The sequence below is a fragment of the Scatophagus argus genome, chromosome 22, assembly GCF_020382885.2.
Source record: "Scatophagus argus isolate fScaArg1 chromosome 22, fScaArg1.pri, whole genome shotgun sequence".
NCBI lineage: Eukaryota > Metazoa > Chordata > Actinopteri > Scatophagidae > Scatophagus > Scatophagus argus.
The window spans coordinates 14,454,141-14,476,147 of record NC_058514.1 but is presented as its reverse complement, the minus strand read 5'-3'; the positions used below and the strand labels follow the sequence as shown (position 1 = coordinate 14,476,147).

The 22,007-nt window shown below is 41.9% G+C and overlaps 1 protein-coding gene and 1 long non-coding RNA gene across 3 annotated transcripts; one reads left to right on the top strand and one right to left on the bottom strand.

Moving 5' to 3' along the window:
• The first annotated feature begins 322 nt into the window (after positions 1-322).
• LOC124053852 lies at positions 323-11,344 on the top strand. The gene is made up of 3 exons (XR_006842244.1): positions 323-544; positions 5,684-5,780; positions 11,209-11,344. It is a non-coding gene; the product is annotated as an uncharacterized LOC124053852 (long non-coding RNA).
• e2f7 (E2F transcription factor 7) lies at positions 1,913-12,838 on the bottom strand. 2 transcript variants are annotated; one of them, XM_046379401.1, is made up of 13 exons: positions 12,550-12,838; positions 11,862-11,975; positions 11,171-11,479; positions 9,488-9,647; positions 9,086-9,325; positions 8,164-8,319; positions 7,934-8,077; positions 7,645-7,821; positions 7,462-7,543; positions 5,589-5,925; positions 4,804-4,978; positions 4,088-4,479; positions 1,913-3,641 (listed from the first exon to the last, which is right to left on the bottom strand). In XM_046379401.1, exons 2-13 carry the CDS (start codon positions 11,964-11,966, stop codon positions 3,486-3,488), a joined length of 2,433 nt encoding a protein of 810 aa, XP_046235357.1. In that variant the 5' UTR covers positions 11,967-11,975; positions 12,550-12,838; the 3' UTR covers positions 1,913-3,485. The 2 variants fall into 2 exon arrangements, with proteins under 2 accessions (XP_046235357.1, XP_046235358.1); XM_046379402.1 differs by having other exon boundaries at positions 12,694-12,837.
• Between the last annotated feature and the right edge of the window lie 9,169 nt (positions 12,839-22,007).

The following is a 22,007-nucleotide window of genomic DNA, read 5'->3' as shown; positions in this document are numbered from 1 at the left end:
CTCTCATATACCTCTTCATATTAAAGTTAAGCTCCTGTTGTTTTATAACATGTTTAATGTTAACGTCTGAGATGCATTTTATAAAAACCTTTTTTTAACAAAAAAAAAAAGTTCTTTTTAGTTAACTTCTTCCTAAATTGAATTGTAAATTTCCTAATGTTGTTCTTAAGCAACACTTCCCATAGCTGTTGTCAGAAAATGCACCTTTCCAGAACCATACCGTCTCAGTAAATGTGAACTTCAGTACATTTCCTATCACATAACATCTGAGTGGGATTGTTTCTGGGATCAGTTACTCGTGTTATGAGTCATTTTGAACGGGCACGTTTGCAGGCACCTTCTTAGATTGACAGGACCAGTTTTTACACAGGTGCTGAACAGATTGGGCAGCCAGGTAGACTAATGAATAAATTGCATTAACTGCAGATTTTCAGTGTTGGATTAATCATTATGGATTTATTCAACAAAATATCCAAAAAGACTGCAGTTCCAGACTGGATCACAAAGCTTCTGACACAACAGCGTCCATCCGGGCAAAAGCAAAGTAAGTCTAACATGCAGTTTTCAGCAGATATTTAGTGTACCTTAAATGACTTGTTTAGATCTCTGCCTCGTCGATACCAGATAACGAAGCTGGATGGTAACACGTTACTTGACAAAGTAAAGTGTTAATATTCATGAGATCCTGTTGTAATGAACGTCTGGAAGTTAGTCAATCGATATGTTTTTTCAGGGCCAGAAGCCACTCTGTTTACTAGTAATGCTTGAGACCAATAACTCATATTTAGAACTGATATACATTTGCATTAAAAATAAAAATCTTAGTGTAAAAGTTTAGAATGTTTAGTTTTAAGATGAAACTTTAGTATTTAAGTACAGCTTTGAGGTACTTGAGGTATTTACATGAGTGTTTGGAGTCAAATAATCAGATTATTCATTCAAAATACAAACAATTAATTTTAAACTTATTTAATTTAGTAATTGGACAAAAATCCCACCGATATCAATAACTGGAAAAATGCTGAATATCAGATTTGCTGTTTGTCAGGCTGATAACCGGTCTGTTCCTGAAATAATTAGCGGTGCAATAGTTGTAGTAGAACAGTAGCAGACAGTAGCAGTAGAAGTGGAAATTGTATACTTTGTAGTAATACCACTAGCAGTAATGGCATCTATTTGAAAGCTAATTGTTCTGTTTAGCCTTTGAAACAGTGTGTTTGCATTGAAGTGTTTCTGGCCACAGCAGACATTTGGCTGAACTATCAGTCTATATAAAGTTAATTGTCCCATCTGCTGAGGTTTAGTGTCATAAATGCCTCTCAGGGGCCAAACGCATCTATTGGCTGCTCCCCCTGTTCGGTTTTAGTGCTGATATAAAAGCTCTGATTAGATGTTGCCGTCCTCGGACAGATGGTGTGTGCGTGTTTTTTTTAAGCGCGGCTTAATCAGCCTGATGTGTCCCTGAGCTCACACCTGATGTGTCCAAAGTGGAATTTCATTCATTAGAATTATAAATCTAACCTCAGCTCAGTGACGCGTATGACGCACGCGCAATCTGAATTTTAATGACCTTTCTGCGTTTTCACTCCGACATTTGAGCAGTGAATCAAGTGTGGCTTCACAAACATCACCGAGTGTGTAACGTGTGCAGCAGTTGTGTTAAAGATGGTCAAGTGTGTCATCTGACCACATCAGATTGGCTTCCATCAGCTGGGCCTTTCTGAATTGGACTCTGATTGTCAGCATCTGTACATTTGCAAATCAGTAAACTGAAGCCATCTGGAAATCTGTCAACTGAACAACATAATTGATATTAGAATACATATTACATAATTTTTTTAAAAAGAAAACACACTCAAGATAAAACAGAGAGGTCAAAATTCTTTCAAATTAAAGCACAGGACAAAGCTGGTTGGCGTCATACATTTTTAATGAAAGGCTGTGAAAGTCATACAGAAGAAAAGCAGTTTGGCCCTTAACTACACAGAGAGCAGAGCTACAGTGAACACACAGCTGACACAAACCGCTAAACCTATCAGTGCGGTAATCATTATTTTAAAAACAGTAAAGCAGCATTTGACATTCTGCCCGTGGAAGTATAAATGACGCTATGCAAACAATGTACAAAAATAGTTACTGACATAAAACTATACATGAATGACTAGGCATCCACTGATCAGAGTGGATTATCTGTGCACCCTTTGGTGTGACATAGCTAAGCTCTCCTGAATGAGTCCCGTAAGAAGCACCGATATCTCGATTGGGGTTGTCTGGAGGCAAGCCAGTGGGTTTACTATGACACAAATCCCAGGACAACCTGGGAAGCTCTGTCCTCTCAGCAAGGTGCCTTTAAGCAAGGCACTCAACCCCACATCTGCTCCAGCCAACAGCAGAGTGTGGTCAAACTGGGAGTCTCCCAGCTGCATGGACGTAGAACAGTGGGACAGCATAGAAATTCAGTCTGCTCTCTTGGATAATAATTAAAAAAATCTTTACAGTACTCTGATATCTCTTCAACATCTTTTAGTAAAGTAACAAGTATTCAAGTACCTGAGAGCATTGTCAAATTGTCCTCTAGCTTTCAGTAATGGAGCTAAAAGGTTTGGCGTTTAATCATTAAGCACTATGGTTGCAGATACTCAGTGAACACGAACACACACACACACACACACACACACACACACACACACACACACAGCACCAGTAACGTTTGTCTTCCTGATGAGTAAATGGACTAAAGGTTCCTTGAGATACTTGGCTGGCTGTAAACATTTAAGGCTTTAGTGATATTCTCCTCACAGTGATGTCTAAAATGAGCCAAGACAGGATTTTATGCTACCATCAACGTCAATCAGCAGCTCACAGATTTCATATTACACCTTAATAACGTAACCAAACCTGAAGGGGCTGGCTAAAGACAATCACTTCAATATTAGACATACATTTGTCAAATACTTAGTGCTAAAAGAAAGAAAGTTAATGTTCCATTACAGTCCCTGTAATCAACATATATTATCTAAAATATAAATAGCAGTTGGGCTACAATACATAAATGATGGGGAATTAGGTAGCTTGATTCATATCTGGGAGGGAAAAAATTAAGGCTGAAATACAAAAAAAATATCGCAGTGGCCAACTCCCACCACAGGAGGGCACTGTCACATTGGCAATACTGCTTCACTCACTCTGCAATCTTGTGTCCCATGATTGAACCATGAGGCACATTTGAACTGTTAACACAACGACCAATAAGAGAACTTTCATTTCAAAATAAGACGTCCACAGTTTGGTTTATACCCCCCTCCTTCCGAAAAAAAGCTAAAATTAACATTTTGAAAGGAAACCCTTATTTTATTTATTAATTCGTGAATAACGAATTAATACACTAACAAAGCACCAGTGGTTTAAAACCATACTCTTCTCTTTTAGGATCAACACCTGTGTTCAAACGGCATGTCAGCCACCTCCTCCGTCTCCTCACACGTCTAACTGCTCGCAGAGTGGCTGACGTCCAGTCTCCTCTGCGCGGAGCCTCTTTTTCGGGCGGCTGGCATTGCACTGACTACATTTCCCAGTGTGCCCGGGGTCTGGAAGAAAGCCTTAGAGGCAGACGCCGTGGTTTCCTTTGGAGTTAGTGGTGCCTATGAATTTAAAGAGAGAAAGGTGAGACAGGAGGACTTTTACAAGAGATGCCTGATTTAAGCCTCGGTATGACAGTCGCTGGCTGGCCACATTGTTTCTAATGCCTAATCTGCCATCCAGCACCTCAGCAGGTTGTTCTTGAAGAGCAGGGCTGGCAGGCTGTGCTGGGCTGTTCAGGCGAGAACATTAATCCCTATTTAACAACTTGGAGATTAATCAACTTGAAGCTCTGTGGCACACAAAAAGTGTCCAAACGAGGGGAAACCTTCCACTAAACAGATGCTGCACTTGTTCTCATGTCAAACTGTGTTGTGGCATTTTGCCGGAGAGCAGAAAGGTCATGCGTCATTATGGAGGCGAATGTGCTCAATTTATGTCCAAATTAATATGGCAGAGATCTGTGTGTGTGTGTGTGTAGGGCTGCAGCAGTACAGACAGCTCTTACCAGTGGTTCTGGTGTGTTGATGGTGACAGTCTGACAAGGTCTCGAGGGAGAATGTGGCGCTCCTGCCGCTGACCCGTTCGGCCTGTTGTGTTCTGGAGTGGATGGCGATGGAATCGGTGACTTGCTGATGTCTGATGCTGCTGCCAGGCCATACGGCACCGTCCCCACCATAAAGTGGGCAGGTGACATCACGGCAGGCAGGCTGAAGCTCAATTTGTTGTGGGCATCAGATCCTTGTTGTGGTAGTCCGCTGGCCAACAGGGGGTAACCGGAGAGGGCCGCAGAGGGCAGCAGGACGTAAGGCAGCGCCAGGGTGGGAACACTGCTGGGAGGAAGTGCGAGGCCTGCTGGAGACTGTCCGGCAGAGAGGAGGAAGTTGAGGCTATTCAGACCTGGAGAAGATGGATCAGGAACTTGTTAGGTCATGACCTGGACCTGAGATGATCTGGGTTGAGACGGGTGACTTCATGAACAGGTGTCTCATTATTCTTTATTTAAATTACCTTGTTTACTTTGCATCAAAATGCACTGAAGTCACATATGTAGTAATATGAGGGATCCACCAATTATTGGATATGAAATACCCGTTAAATCCAGCCTGTCCCCTACTATCCCTAATCAAAGTCATGTTTCTACATACTAACTCTACGCAGCTAAATGAGGCTGCACAAAAAGCCGAAGATTCAGGCACATCCCTGCCTATGTTGTGTACACACCTGCATTGTTGGGTACGTAGAGGTAGTGTGATGGCTGGCTGGGCTCGCTGCTGCTGCCACCTGGACTCTCAGCGAACGTCTGCTCTCTGGGGAGGCCAGATGGGCAACTGGGCGAAGTCCTGCTGTTTCCTGTCTGTGAACATCCTGCCGCTTCCCTGTGAGCCTCAGCTCTCATCTGGAAGGACAAACAAGCAGTGGAAATAAATAAACCTCGTGGCAGACAAGTAAAATTCAGGGGAGAAAAAAAAAACATTCATTGTTGTATCCATGTGAGCACGATGCCATGGAACATTTTACATCATAAGATCTAGTAATTCGTGGCTCAGCGAATAAAACCGCCAATGAATCATTAGACTTAACTTCTGTAAAGTAATTTTCCTAATGTAAAAGTGCAGCGCTCGCTTCTCTAGACTATCTTATGAAAAATGAGACTTTTCAAATCACAGGGACTGTATGGCCTGACTAATTGCTCAGGATTTCCAATGATCAAATTATCATATACATCACTAATGTGATAAGTCTTTTAATTACACCAGGGATGAGATATCGTCATCAGCCAGCGTGTAATATTTCATATTTTCAATTTAACGGTCCGCTATCCAGAATTACTAACAGGATCTTGCGACTGTGGAAGCGACGCCACAGATTAAAAAAAGCCATCATATAATCACTGCACTGAAGCAAAAAGAATTAGGTTGTTCCCAGTCAGTCTTAAACAAAGTGACAGCATCAATGAACATTATGCACTAATTCCATTTATTTTACAGCATCAGACACCACCTCACCTTGTCACATTCCTCCAATCCAGATGTTCCCTTCTTTTTCACCACAGTCCCCTCATCTTCTCTTTCTTCCATCTTCCTCTTCCTCCCCTCCTCAGACTCCAACCTGGGTGATCTCTGACCTTCAGCTGTCTCATCAGGCTTGTCCAGCGCCCTGTACAGCATGACCACCGAAGGCTGGGACAGGCTGGGCAGGTAGGCCAAGCAATGGGAAGAGGATGAAGGTGTGAGGAGGTGCTGTGAGTGGAGGGAAGGTGCCAGCAGGGTGGGGTGGGTGGTGGGAGAAGGCAGCAGGCTGCTGCTGCAGGTGGGGGTCTGCAGTGCTGAGCCAGGGCGGTCACTGCAGGGGCACCAGAGAGTAGCAACAAATCGTTAGTGGTTTAGAATTAAAGCTTTAATTCTCAGCTTGGACCCGATTCGGTCCTGCAGGCCGGTAGCGTAGCCTCCAGATCAGGATACATTTTTTCGATGTGATAATGCTGCCACAAACTAACTTTTATCAAGGAAAGAACTTCTTGTGTTGCATTTAATGCCAAATATACAAGAAAGCAATGATTTAGAATCTGCCCTCAATGCAAAGTTCCTCGCTAAGCAGCTCAAATTTGCACGATTTTTAAGGGCTGTTGAGGTTACCATCATGGCGAAGTCAGTTTCTTATCACAGCAGTTAATACAGCCCAAACATGTCATTTGAATGAATGAAGAGTGAATCCGATGGAAATCACACAGCTTGTGATCTACTATGCCTTTGTCATTGCTTCTTGTTGTTTCACAGAGGACATTATTTGAGTAGGCCGTCTCAGACAACTTCTAAGAGAGCGTGGTGTTACGTGGCCCAGACCACCTCCGTGTCTTGGGTGCATTCAGACCTGTACTTAGAGCTGTCCAGGAGGGATGTTGATACCAGGTCTGAACAAGCTCGTTGTGTGAATGAAGCTGTGCATAAAATATATCTGTAAAAAAATCTGCAAACGCCAAACGTTTGATTGTGAACTTTAGGGACTTTTTAGGCAACAGGAACTTTGGCAGAGGAACTAACTTCCTCCTGGCTTCCACCAGCTGAAACAAGTTCCTGATTCCCTGGAAAAGTTCTGTCCAGTGGTAGAAACAGGGCTACATGTCTCTCTGATCTCGCTCCCTGATGGCCACCTCCCAGTTATGAACCTCCAACTCTTATCCTGTGGGCTACCGCTGCTTCTGCTGCATTTTTTACCCAAACTGATGTCTAAAATATCCACTTTCAACACAGACTTCTATGTCCTATCATCTCTATCCCTCCAAAACACTTAACAGCCACAGTCATGAGGCAGCTGTGGTTTGGCCACCAGCAGGCCTAACCATAGAAATAACACAAAGGACTGTGTACCGTAACTATGGAGCCAATGCATACAATCACAGGAGACACAAACTGTCCACATCCGCAGCAGTCGGCTCAGGTTACATGTAGCCTTAAGCTGAACATATGAGCCAGTGCAAACACTGGCAGTGAGTGTGAAATATTCTGACTGACAGACTGAGATTAAAACCCCTTTGGGACGTGGAGAGCCTTGGCATCTCATAACTAAGATGCTGTCAGTAGCTTTTAATTATCCATTTGGATGTAATTGTTTCGCTTTAGACTGAAAGCAGGGTTAATTTTTAGGGGAGCGGTTTGTCTAGTATATCTGCAAGCAGCTAGTGGACTCTGTAACCTTGTCATGGGCAGCCAGTTCTCTTCAGTAATGCTGATACACTGTTCTAGCAACGGTTAGTAAAAAGAGCTACTGTGTGCAGTAAGTTGGCGGTAAATCTGTGGTAGACGATTACAGATAAATGTAAACCAAGAAATACAAGGGTGTTTGCAGACAGGTTGTCTCTGTGTGTTAGTGTTGACTCACTCAGTGCTGTTTCCAAACTGCAGTCGACACACTGTATTGTTTCGTGTCCTTTTGGAATAATCCACAGGCTGGTTTGGCAGACCTGCAGTGTGAGGGAAGAAAATCTGTCAGACAGGAATATAAAAACGTCCTACTGTAAAAAACTGTCTGACCGACTGAATGAAATTCTGAGCGTCCTCTTACCTGGAGGTTCTCGTCGTGGGCTGCTGGGTGCAGAGCTAACCTGCCGCTTGACGCCCACAGAAGTGGGCGTGATGTTGAAAGAGGCGTGTCGTGCCATCTTGGCTTTTCTGAGGTCCTGGTTTGTCATTGGCTGTGTGGCCCCGGGAAGAGAGACGGCTGCAACGCTCACAGTATCTCCTGCAGGACAGCAATCATGACTTCTTTTATCCAAAGGGCAAAATGGATGACACTGATGCATCTTAATCACTGTCACCAGAGGCATCTGAAAGGCATCAGGAGCGTCTCTTACCAGCATTTATAGAGTGGTTGAATTCAACAGGGCCAAGCCACTTGAAGGCCGGCTTCCTGCCTCTCTCCTCACGGACATGGACCTTCTTTATGAGGCCCAGGCTGGTCAGCACGTTGGCAATGTCGTACAGTCGCCGCACCTTAGCTGCAGACACAGGAATGATTTTGATTTAGAAAAAGAAGAAGAAACAGGATTTGTCACACAGGAGAAATTCTTTGGCCCTTTCTTACTTTTATACTTGCTGTGGCTTGACGAGTCCTGACTCTCCTCGATGAGTATTTTCGCTGCTGCGTCCAGAGTGACAGTCTGGGTTTTGGACACCAGGAACAGCATGACAAACTTCTGGCTCATGATGCGCAGAGATTTGTCTTTCCTGTTGCCACCAGCTACGAGGAACAGACAAACATGCGTGACATCAAAATGATGAGACCGCTAGCGCAAAGAAAAATAAAACCCTTCAATCCAGAAAATAAACATCTCAAATCTGCACACAAAAGTCTTGCAATATCGTGTCTGCATTATGAGTATCAGCCCTCCAACCCTTCATATCGTTTCTCATTCTTCAGAAAAAAATAATATTGTAATAATAGGATCATAAACTATGAGATTACAAAGGCTCAAATGTACAGTCGATGTGTTAATGGCACCATTTCAGCTGGAGGTGTTTGCCGTCATGATGACGGCTGTTGTGTGTTATAATATCGCCTCGGGTCATCACAAGCAACAAGCCACAACAATACCAACACACAGTAACCACTTAATGAACATCAAAGCCCGTCGCCAGGCTTTTACCTTTGTTAACTACTCCCTCTTTGTCATGAGTCAACACACGCAGCCTCTTAATGAAAAGCTGCGTGTGTGCATGAGGAGGTAGGATCGCTATGGAAACCAGGCTTGTATTCACTCCTGTGGCTGTCAGGGTGAAAGGACCGATTGTTTAGCTGTCATGTTAATTTGTCGGCAGCTGCTCCTAAGATCAAACCTACACTTAAATTTTTACACATGGGGTATTAGAGTGATGATCTTATCCCATTATTAGAGCAACAAAAAACTTCTGTCGTTAGTAAAGACATGCCAAGCTGGGAGTAGAAGAAAGTAAGAGCCAGTGGAAAAGGTACACTGCGCTTTAATTTTTATCTCTCAGATCATCACCATTGCCAGAGTCTCCTTCCCCTCCGTCGTCCTCGCGTCCCGGTCCGAGCTCCCTGGCCTCGGAGGCCAGCTCCATCTGGAGGTGGTAGCCCTGGTCTCGGCCCCTCTGCTGCAGCTCCTTCAGGGTGGCCTCCAGCCGCTGACGTCCGTACCAGGTGTAGCTGTTCTTGGCCATCCGACCCACGATCATGAGAGACTCCAGCACGTTGACGATGTCGTAGATTCGCCGCCGCTCCACCCCTGAGTGCCAGAGAAGAGAAATTCAAAGGTTTATGAAAATGAAGTCTCTAAATCCATAAAAACTGCAATGCTCGTGAAGGTGTTAGCTGTTTCCATTATTGCCTCCCTCTGAAACAGCACAGACAGTCCAATCTCTCTTCTACCCCCATCACTGGCTCTTACCAAGACTGGTTGCCACCTCATCCAGTGAGATCCAGATGGGGCTGTGCGGTGGTGGGTAATCCGGGTAGAGGGCCAGGAACTTCTGGCACAGCAACCCCAGACTCTTCTGCTTCCTGCTTGGCTTTTTATCTGCATCGTCCTCTTCCTCTGCAGCTTCAAACTGGTCAGACAGATAAGTGACATAACATCAGAATCATCCAGGGCTCCAAGAAAGCAGGACCTTTTGGGTTATTTGGTGTACACATTAACACACATCTCAGTTCAGAGCCTTTAGGTACTTTTCTGTAACTGGTCATCAAGGGCAAATAAATTAGAAATCCCTACAAAGGTATCATCCAACAAGGCTGGAAAAGCTTCACACACTGGATTTAATTAAAAAAAAACAAACAAACACATAAATCACAAAAGTTCAGAAAGATTTTGGCTCCAGCTGCCTTTTTATATCCAAAATGACTCAGCTTATTACGCATAACTGAGTGATTGTATTTGTGCTTCTGAAAACTCACTGTCTTGAGAGTTTAGCCAATATCAGTAATATGTGGAGAGTAAGTATTAATTCCCTGGACTTTTAAGATAGTGGGAATTGTGTGCAGAGCATTTCCTGAACTAAACTAAAAGTCAAGAAAAGTCAAGAACTGCTGTCTAACTGATTTCTGTCCACTGGACTCAAAGAACAAAACTTTTTTAGACTTCAAGAATCCCAACTGCCTTATCGACTATTTTAAAGACCTTCTGAAATGGTGCTACATCCAAAATCACTCACTGCTGACTTTATGCTGCCTGAATACGTAGTGAGAATTATTAGACCCTCTATAGTGAACTCCTAGCATCCCAACATGCATCGCGAAAAGCAGCGTACAGCCAGTGGTCAAATAACCAGTCACTGTACACCACTATGCATTGGGTCTGTCATAGAGGTGGACGTAATTTTCTGTTTAACCTTCAAGGGTTCAGTAACCGGTTATTGCAAATTTTGGTACCAGGATTTTCATGTTCACCGCTAAATACAGTTTATCAGTCTCACTGACTGCCAGTAATCAGTGTTGGTCCTGAAAAAAACAAAACCTTCTAGATGAGCTACTGTTATGTTTTGGTTTTTAAGATTACATTAGAGCGTCTCAACTGGAGTGTAGTATGAGTTGTTTTTTGGGGTTATCAATGAATGAGGCCAAGACAAGAACTTGGCATTCAGTTCACAATACTGAGAAGTTCGTTCATGCCGTAAATTAAGATATGAAAACTGGTAACATGGAGCCACGAAATGAAACGCGTGACTAAAAGCTGTGTGATAACACAACGCAGTGACGCTCTGTTTAACTTTGTGCCATGTCTGCTTTTGCCCAGGAGGGGGTGTAGTCTGACACTGCAACAGCTCATAGTTCACACTGAGAACTTAAAAAAAAGATTCAGTGTGTGTGTGTGTCTGTTGTCAATATACTACACTATACTGTCCTGTACTGTAATACTTTTGCATTTATTAATTTGGGAAAATACACTCAGTATATCACATGCAGCATAACGTAATGAAAGGCACAAGAGAAAATGACCCCATTGGTGTCAGCAAGCGTTTAATCATTTTGCTGATGAGTTCGCTACATAATCCTCCACACAGAACTCTTTCGATAATGACTATGAGGCAGTAAATGAGTGTTTTCTGAGTAAATAGATTGTCTCGTCACATACCTGACTGGGGTCTTCCACCTCTGTGTCCTCCACCACAGCATCTGGACTCATGGGCTTGTCCTTTTCATTCTCTATGGGTCTGAACAGCACCTTTTTCATCTCCCTGTCCCGGATGTCGGGGCTGGCGGCGCTGATCAGCATCTTCAGGTTGGCGGTGGGTGTCCAGGGCTCCACCAGGGTTGTGTGTTTGATGGGGGTGATGTGGGCTAAGTCAGGGGTGGCACCTTTTCTGTTCATCAGCAAAGCAGGGACAGTGGACTCGGCAGATTTCAGCGGCGTGGATCTTCTCCTGTCTGTGCAGATGTTTTCCTGTGATGGAGATTATTGTTTTGTTGTTACATAGTTTTTAGTTAAGTTTTCAAACATTAACTTATACTGGTAAAATACCAAGCAATCAAAACCCTGTCACCCTTTAAAATCTTCCATTTTAAAGCTGCTGCTGTTTAAACCCAAATCTTCATCACATGGTTTTATTTAAGAAGTCAAATGTTGACAAATATGGCATTTGAATAATAAATCAGGTACTCTCAAACAAATCCACTGGTTTGTAAACACTTTAAGGCTTTGTTTGGCACTTTTTCCCCAGCATCACACAAAAACTACTTCCCCAGTTTCTCGAATGGAAACTTTGCTGTTTAAAGCCAAAAAGCACCCCTCTGCTCAGACCACACCTAAGATCAAGCCAGCTCACCTTTTGTTCACTTTGGCCACCATCCTCCTCCTCCTCCTGCAGCTCCACCGTGAGACCTTTCCTCGGACTTGTGAGGTCTTTCAGTGCTAGACATTCAACTTCCATCTGGAAAAACTGCAGTGCACAAAAGCAAATGTGTATACAGAAAATCAGAAATAAATTACGAGAATATCTTAGATTATGTCTTAACGGGAGGAATGGTGACTTTTAGGAATTTTCAGCCAGTGTAGAAAACTCAGACGAGAAGTCATCTGAATTTGGCGCACTGAACCTCAGCTAATTAGCCCTTAGCAAGCTAACGGCTATAACTTATCCATCAGTTTCCCCACGTAACCGCTTTGCCTACTGCTAACAAAACGTACTAAACTACAGCTAATACAGGAGGCTGAGAGCTTAATGTAATGCTACATGACAAGAATTAAGTGCGTTAATTTTAAGCTGCAAGAGAAGATGTAGCATTAACGTTATTAACCACGTAAAGGGTAAATTCACTCAAATCAGCCTATATATTGAGATGTGGCAGCGCCTGTGGAAAGCAATGACTATATCACTATGACTTCTTTAAAGTTTTCATGGTTAATTAAACGTTAATTAGCCACTTGGCTAACATTACGAGCTCAGCTGATAAGCATATGTTAACTTAGTGGAACAAGCAGAAAACCGCTGGAGGGAAAACACCATTCCTCACCCTTCTCCGCTAGTGAATGAATGAAGTACTCCGATGTTTCTCACTGCCCGGTTTTACAGACTTGTCAGTGCGTAGTTAATTCAGAACAACATAGCAGCTAGTTTCCCTCTTCAAAATAAGCGGGGAGTCTTCCTCAGCTTGTACCTCCACTCCTTTGAGACTCCTGTCCGACTAGCTGAAACTCTGCACTGTCCCATAGAGATTCCAGCATCACCCGCTCAAGCTTGTTTTCTGGCGCTCTCTGGCATCTGGCTCACTCCAGCCAATCAGAAACCAGCTGATTAGATGCGTCATTCAGCTCCAGCCAGTCAGCGTTATTGTTCTCGAGTAAGCGCCTCAGTTTCTACCAATAGATATGGATGACGACCACGCCTCCACAGTTGTGTTGGCGGGGCAACCGGCGCGCTCAGTTAAACCCTGAGGGACGTTAAAAAAAATGAGAGGTCTCACTCTGCAAATATTTTTGGATAACAGAAATGGCGGCGGAGAACCATAGTCAGTCATTTTAGGTACTTTAGTTGATTCACAATATTCATCAAAAAACAATGTGGAAACTAAAAGCATTAAATCACTGCCCGGTGCTTTTTTTCATTGTTGATCAAGAAGCAACCTAGACACAGCAGGGTGTCAAAGAAATAACATTACTTTTATCATTTGAATCACAAACTCCATCTATGACTACTAATCGTGTTACGAGTAAAACAATTAATGCATTCTTAACACGAAGATAATATGCCATGCCATGCCGTGCCTCATGGCGTCAGTTTTTTAAAAAACTTTTTTCTAACGAGTGACTCGTCTATACTATAAACGATCTTTGGCTTTCAGCTGAGAGGCTTGGCTTCTCCCCTGCCTCTTCTCCCGCAGTGATACCAGCGTCACGTAGTACGGCGCCCCACCTACAAACCCGCTATTAATACTTTTAACCTAATCATTCAGGCTTTTGTCTCTGCGGCTGGCTGTAATTAGCTCAAGGGCTGAAACAGACGGATGGTGGGGGTGGGTGTGGGTGGGTCAGGCGGGGGACAACACGAGTGGCGCTAGTATTACCTGGGCCATAGCGCGAAAACTTGTGGAGGAAGAGGGAGCTCACTTTTTTAGCAGACAGGGACCCGCCCTGTATGCAAACAGGGTGTCTGAGAACTGGCCCAAAATGCTTGCATAATAGACACCAATACACAAAGTCTGCCGCCAAACGCCATTCAGATCTGGGCCAGCGAAGAAGGAAGGACACATTCATTTGAAGTACAGTTAATCTGTAATACCTTTTAGACGCACTGCACAGTCAATAATATATTATAACTCCATGAGAATGTTAAACTGGATTCCTTTCTTAATGTATATTGATTTTTCTTGTGTATTATGCCTATGAAAATCCTTTAATCGCAGCGATCTTGCAAAGAAACTCGGACACTTTGGCTTCCTGGTTTGTAATAACTTGAGTTAGTAGATTTTTTTTTTTTTTTTTTTTGCAAATAGGCCCCACTCCACTGTGGGCCAATGCTCTAGCTGTATAAATGCTGTGATTAATGTGAACATCAAATCAAACAAAAGTGCGGCGTGTTTTGGAATTATTTATCCTAATTGTTGACGTGCAGATGGCAGCTCTGTCTGTCAGCATTTGTCAGCCACTCATTAGGGCTCCGTTACTAGCTGGCTGAGTGTTATTGTGCTGGAGAGAGAGGGACAATCAGATGCATACTTGCTGCAACACAAATTTTTGTTAAACCCTTGTTGTTTCATCTAATGTTTTCCCTTTGTGTTTGATTTTATGCATTTGAGCTCGCAGGGCTCATTATGTCATTACACTCACCATTAACCGCTCAAATGACATTTTCTGTTTGAGTCCAACAGTGGCCCCAAACTCACCACATCAAGAGGTTTAACAGCCGAAATCAAGAGAACTCTTAACTGAATGAAGTGTCAACACATTTGTTTGTTGACACAGTAATGCACTAATGGCACGAATGTTCCCTTTTAGCAGTGTTGCATTAAACCTGGTAAAGCTCTTATTGCCTTTTTGCTACAGCTGTTTGCTCCTTCACAGCTCAGTGTGACTGTATCGGTTTGAATAAGTTCTTTTTGTACTTCCTGTGTGCTGCTCCGAGCCACGCAGTGAGTAATCTGTAGCCAGCTGGAGTCAAGTTAGATGTCACTAATATTAGCCTCGTTACAAAAAAAAATATCTATTTTTAATGGGCACCTTTACACAACCTTGGCTAAAACTCCATCCCTGAAAAATATGACTCACTTAGTGTATTAACGATTGTTTTGGTTCACTTTTCAAGTTTCAGTTTGTCTCAATGCAAAGAACTTGACAAATTTCTGCCCAAAGTGCAAAGTACTCACGTGCTCGGACACCTCACATTTGCACAGATTATTTTTATAAAGCGTGCAGATCGACTTCAGGAGGAAGAGGACGCCTTCAGGGTGTGGTGACAACGGCTGGACTGGACATCTAACACCGAGGCAGTGAACAAGAAGGGGATGAGCAGACTCTATTTCACGAGGAAGCTGAGATCCTTCAACATGTGCAGCAAGATATTGGAGATCTTCTACCAGTCTGTTGTTGCCAGCGCCATTTTCTCTGCTGTTGTGTGTTGGGGCAGCAGCATCAGAGCCAGCAACACTAACAGACTTGAGATCATCAAGAAGGCTGGCTCTGTACTCGGTCTCAGGCTGGAGTCCTATGAGACCATGGTGGAGAGGAGGACGCTGAACAAACTGTTATCCGTCATGAACAACGATCAGCACCCCGTCCATCACGCAGTAGACAGCGGAGCACCTTCTCCCACAGGCTGCTACAGCTGCCATCACAGTGCACAATAACAGCTAAACTCTGGTCACTGCACCTTACATTTTAGTTTGTTCTGCACAACATTCGATATGGCCTATGTGTTGTATATACATTTTTATGTTGCTTTGTATATTTGCTATTTTTACAGTACAGGTTATTCTTTTTGTATAGGTTATTCTTTTTCATTCACGGTATCGTCACTGTGTGTAATGCTGCTGCTGCTGCTTCACTATATTTATATATTCTATAAATATTCTATGTTTACTATATTATTTCTCAGACTGGGATCAATAATGTATATTTATCTATCTATCTATCTATCCAGCTATCACTTTCTCCAACATCACAAATAGTTTGCCAACACTGCTATATATTTAAAATATATTGTAAACTGCTTTGAGTGTAAATTCATCATCGTGTGCTTTCTAGCGATACGGCATTACTGTAGCTCAGTGTTTTCCAGATATACTTTTAGATGAAGTGATGTGACATTACAAATAAAAAAGACAAGAAAAAATTAACTGAACGTGACGCTCAGCCGTGATCGTCCGTTTGTTGTGCATGAAGGACACTAACACGCCCAACTTTATTATAATAATACAGCATACACAATGCACAGTCAAGTTAAAGTATTCTTACAGTTCTGACTTCTGCATGAGTTGTATAGTTTCTGACTGAGGAGGATAAGCTACTGATAGAGAGGGTTATTTCATAAGAAAATGTGTTTGAAAATGCAACAATGATTGCCTTACCATGTAAGACATTCTGGGAAATGTTAAAAATCAAAGACTGAAACAATTTCCAAACTAGACCTATAGAATGGGCAGAAATTATTGCATTGATATTTTGATTACATAAACTAAGAAGAAAAAGGGAAAACCTTTAACACTTAAAACTTGATCTTGCAGAATAAGGCTGCACTCTTTCCACTCCTCCTCTTGTCTCTCTTTTCACTTCCCTCCAAACTTTTAAGACTCCCACATATATGTTGTACATTTTCTTGTCCCTGTTTCACTGCTTGATAATGCATACTGACCTTTTCCCAAACTACTCCCTTGGTGAATTGCTACGATTCACACCTACATCTGAAATGTCTTACATCTGACTCTGGCATTTGGTAAAGGCTTCAGAACCAGTCTTAAGTTACTTTCCCAGATGTGGCAGCCCTATATTCCTGTTCAAATGACTCATTTCACACAATCTGATCTTTCAGAAGCCACATCATTATATGTCTATATCTCTCAGGTTAGATGGACTCTGACTCACAGATGGTATAACAAATGGTGAAAAAAGTCACGGTGACATCTCCCATTGGTTTGTGGACTACTGTTCTGAAGCCATGAGTTTAGTACTATGGCTGTTGCCGTATTGGTTTCTTAGAGACAGAAATGATCATATTTGGACGAGTGGGTGAAGCTGTAGATGATAGGCTTTGCTACACCTGTATCCTGACTGGATCTGACTGAGAACCCAAGGACACACCGTGGTAGCAACTTTTCAATCACAAGGCAGCCATAAAGCATAATCTGCTTCATCACTTACTTTACATGGGACCATAATTTACAGAATGAACCCCATGCTGTATTGAACAGGACTTGAAACTAGTAACTGAGATAATAAACTCAATAGAAAACTGTTTACCAAAGTAATCAGTCAAGTGAAAAGTAGGCTCATTTTATCATAAGCTTCCATGCAATTGGATTTCTTTTTGAAACCAGCAGAGTTACCTCCTGCTGGTCAGTAGAACAGATGCAGGTTTCAAGACACTTCTGAATTGGCTTCACTTTTCAAACTTCTAACCTCTGTCTACTTATTATACCGCCTGCAACTGTTTGCAATAGTTGGTCAATACTTCTATGATGTACTCTGGGTATTTTCAAATGTCATCTCTGAGTATTCGGGTCAGAAAGAAGGTCCATATCATAAAAGTATAACGCTCCACATACACTGAGAAATCGAACAAATTATTCCTGGAGAATCTATAAAATGCTATCAATAAAGTCAGATAGTGACTTTTAGGTTGTCCCAGCTCTCACTGTATTTACTTACTGGCGACTCTTTAAGCTACAGTGTGTTTGGTTGGGATCCACTCCATTTTCCCCATATTGTGCCCTTATGTGTTTATGACTATCCAGATGGTGCCAAAATCTTTATGAGGAGCTTCATAAACGCAGAACCAGTGTCTGCATGTCTGCTGAGGATGTACAGCATCTGTCATCCACGTACAGCAAGTCATAAAAGTGGAGTAAGATAAAGTTCATAAATAACTTAGAGTTAACATACATTTTAATATAACGATATTATATATTATAATTATTAAGGTTTTCAAAGGGTAACATTCTCTGGAGTAAAAGAAACACATTTGAATATTAAGTCAGGGTTTTCACTCGTTCTTTATAACCTAGTCTACATTTATGTGAATACATCATAAATGTAGATATTGATTTTATCAGACTGATGCAGAAAAAACATCTGAAGAAGTGATCTGAAATCACACATTTACTGAAACAACATGGCAGCAGAGGACTCTTCCACTATGACTGACCCATCAAATACAAATTCATGTCAGCCGTATTGGCTAAAAGCCCAGCAGCCTTTTAAAGAAAAAAAATCAATTCAAATTAAAGGGAAGAAGTATTAGTGCAATGTAAATGCTCCTTTCTTCATTTTACACATTTAGCTAATGACCCTATCCAATGATTTTTTTTTTTTGGCCACATATGCTTCAAAAAACTAGTGAAGCGTTAGCAAAATAGTTGCCAATTATCCTTTGCCAGCTCCTTCAGCTGTGCTGTGCCCAGCCTTGTGTTCTCACCTGGACAGGTCGTGACTTGCCCTTATCAAGCTGTTGGGGAGTCAGCTGAAGCTGTTTGGGTCCCAACAGTCACTCCCCTCCTCCTGCTTACACTGGTCTCTAACGTTTGAAAAATGTCACAGCTCTGCTTTGTTCACTGCTCAGTTCTGATTGGCCGGTGAAAGCTTCGTGAGTCCTAAGATACCAAGCTGTCAAGATCTGTGATCCACTTGGTTGATTTATAGAAAGATCAAACTGCTGCTTAGTTAGTGCAGGGCAGCCCTCAACCTAAGCGAGGACACAAATATTCACATTATTACGTTCTGATAAGTAAATAAATCTCATTTTCCTCTCTGTGTATCCAAAACATATTAGTTTCATGAGCTGCCTAGTTTGGCTTATAGCACAAGAACCATTTAAGTATCCTATAGTATCTATCTATCTATCTATCTATCTATCTATCTATCTATCTATCTATCTATCTATCTATCTATCTATCCAATAGTAGTTCAAAGCACAAAAGGTTTAATTGCAGTTTTAGAGCATTATGATTAAACTGTAGCTAAGCTGTAAGCATAGCAACATAAGAACACCTACAGGCATTTTGGACAAGAGCTTGTAATCATACCTTGAAATAAAACTGTTTTTTTAAAAAAATATAAGTTTCTTCCAGTGTGGTTTTGATATTAAAGGATTTGAGTACCTTTGCCTTCCCTGCAAAAATCCCAAATCCTTCTATATTTATATCTTGCCTGCCAGCAACTTATGAATGTAACAACCTTCCATTCTCAGAGACAGTGTGAACAAATTGTGTTCAAAGTCATGGGTCATAGTTGACTTTATTATCACTGTCTGGGTGGGCATTATAATACTATAGAAAACACAACACTGCCCCACAGTGGAAAATAACATTAACTGCATGTTGTTTTTCTAGGTCTCTATAATGAATTTAGCACAAATTATTTTCCTTTCCTTACTTTATGTTTCCTCTGAAAACAGGACACACACACACACACACACACAAACTCTTGATTAATAGCACACTTAACAGCACACCACTCCTACTCCGTCCACCCCTTTGCTATTTCTTCCTCCCTGAAGTATTTTATCAGAGAATCAATAGCACTTAGAAGCCTGATGCTGTTTTGATTTCAGTTACATGAAGATGGACATTAGGTGACTATCACCTTGAAATGTTGTTTTACTTTTGTGGTCATTTAATGAGAGCAGCTCTCTTCCTCTCCCTTAATCAGTCATGATAATGAGTGAAGGAGATTCTGATCACGAACTGTCTCCAAATGTGGTTTGCAGTAATAAACTGTCTTATCTTTAGCTCATTGCACCAAAATATTGAGTTAAAGAAAGATCACGTGCTAAGTGTAAGCCATCTAATCATTAACTAATTAACAAACTGGCACTATCAAACAGAAAACCTGTCTGTTATCAGTCAAATTTCTGAGATATAAACCATATTTTATCAATTGTACACAATTGTAGTTCTGCCTTCCACCTTTTTCTGGGGGTTGGATTGCATACCATTTTTTTTTAAAGCCTGCTCCTCTCTAGAGTTATTAAGCTCTTAGGATCTTCTGTTTGATTTAGAAAAAGACTGCAATATCCATCCATCCATTTTCTATACCGCTTATCCGTCAGGGTCGCGGGGGAGCTGGAGCCTATCCCAGCTGACTATGGGCGAGAGGCGGGGTACACCCTGGACTGGTCGCCAGTCAATCGCAGGGCCAACACACAAAGACAAACAACCACACACTCTCACACCTAGGGGCAATTTAGAGTAGCCAGTTAACCTAATGTGCATGTTTTTGGTATTGTGGGAGGAAGCCGGAGAACCCGGAGAAAACCCACGCAGGCACAGGGAGAACATGCAAACTCCACATAGAAGGGCCCAGACCGGGATTCGAACCTGGAACCCTCTTGCTATGAGGCGACAGTGCTAACCACTGCACCACCGTGCCGCCCTACTGCAATATCTTGTAATAATATAAGTTCAAAGTTTCAAACTGTAAATAATCATGGATCGTAAGCTAGCTTTGTGTGATACATTTCCCTACACTGTAGATGTGCTCTCTGTTATGATGAATAACAGATCAGTGTCTCCCTGGCCCCTGCGGTCTACATGTCAAAGTGTCCTTGAGCCAGACACTGAACCCCAAACTGCTGCTGTTCCATCGCTGTTTGAGTGTTCATGTGGATGTGTTTTCGCTCCTGATGACCAGGTGGAACCTTGCATGGGATCCTCTGCCACTAGTGAGTTTTTATGTGAATGGGTGAATGTTGGCTTGTGTTGTAAAGCGCTTTGAGTGATCAGTCAGACTAGAAGAGCACTATTTAAGTACAATCCATTTATCATCAACTGCCAACAAATAACTGAATCCTGCTGCAGAATACTGTTGCCTGTTCTGCACATAGTGGAACACATGTTTGAACCTATTTGGTCTTTATTTAAAAAGACCAAAAGACCTTCCACTTGTGATTATTTTGATTTTCAGTGAATTTGCCAATTATTTTGGAGGTTAATCATTTGCTCTTTAAAATGTTGAAAAAAACTGAAGCAATTTTCACCAAATTTGCTAGAGCCCAAAGTGATGTTTTTAAATTGTTTCTTTTGTCCAACCAACAGTCCAAAACACAAAGACTTGAACACAGAGAAAAGCAGCAAATCATTTAAGAAGTTGGAATCAGCAAATGTTGCTTGAAAAATGAAATGATCAATTGATTATCAAATCAGTTGAATTTTTTCACCTGACTGTTTGATTGATCGATCAATGGTGGCAATATTTATTTATTTATTTACAGTAAATCTCACAGAGGAAGAATGTAATACATTATAAACATGATATAAGGAAAAAGACCATGTCCTGCTTCAGTAGTGTAGTTAAGACACAACACAAAACAAAACCCTCCCCTATTTCTGACCTCCTTATTCATTTTCACACAGTCCGCTATATCACCTGAAACAACTGGAAAACGTAAACTGACTTTCAATCATTCATCCTGACTGCAAATGTAAATCTGTCGATTGGATAGAGATTAGATAGAGCCCTGGTGCAAACACAGAGATCGGTACAGGTATTGATACGAGGGTGCGATTCGCAGCAGTGTCAGTACATCACACTTTGTCCATACTGTGGAGTGAAATTGGAAAAGGATGCTGTAGATGTGGAGAAATGAGGACTGAGGAAAAATCAACCTCCTGCTCTGTCCTCTGATGACCCCGGAGTCATTTCATCTGTTCTCAGTCAATATTCTGCTATTTCAACCACGAGCTGAGGTTCTCCACAGGTTCAACAATTGATCATTTTGTCAGACAGATGCTGTAGGGACTTCACTGTACTGCTGATGATGTGCACCCAGCAAACAGCTGCCCAAGTACATAATTCACCGGTTGAGATGATTTGACCACCATGAAAATCCCTCTTTAGACTTGTGTTGTAATAGAAATACCATAAAGCTATTACTATTACCACACAGTAAAATGTCTTACACATTTACCAAATAACCTTACAACTTTAGCTCTATTTTTAGAAGTGTGTGTGATTGTACATGCTTACGTGCTTACATGTACATTTATTTTTGGCACAATCCTGGTTCACAGCCTGTGGATGCATTAAAAAAACTATTTGCATTCAGGCTTGTGTTGCATCCAAAAACCTTGGAGAATTAAATAAGCATATTTACAGTAAAAAGCAGTAGAAGCTAGAAATGTTATTTTCATTACTAACGTGGCACTAGATGCATTTTCAAATCCATCCTTCTTTGTAAGGGTGAAAACGCTAGGAGGCCAGGGGCTGGATTACTGCAGAGATGATACATTACACAATATGAATCACAGATAAGTATTATTGATGG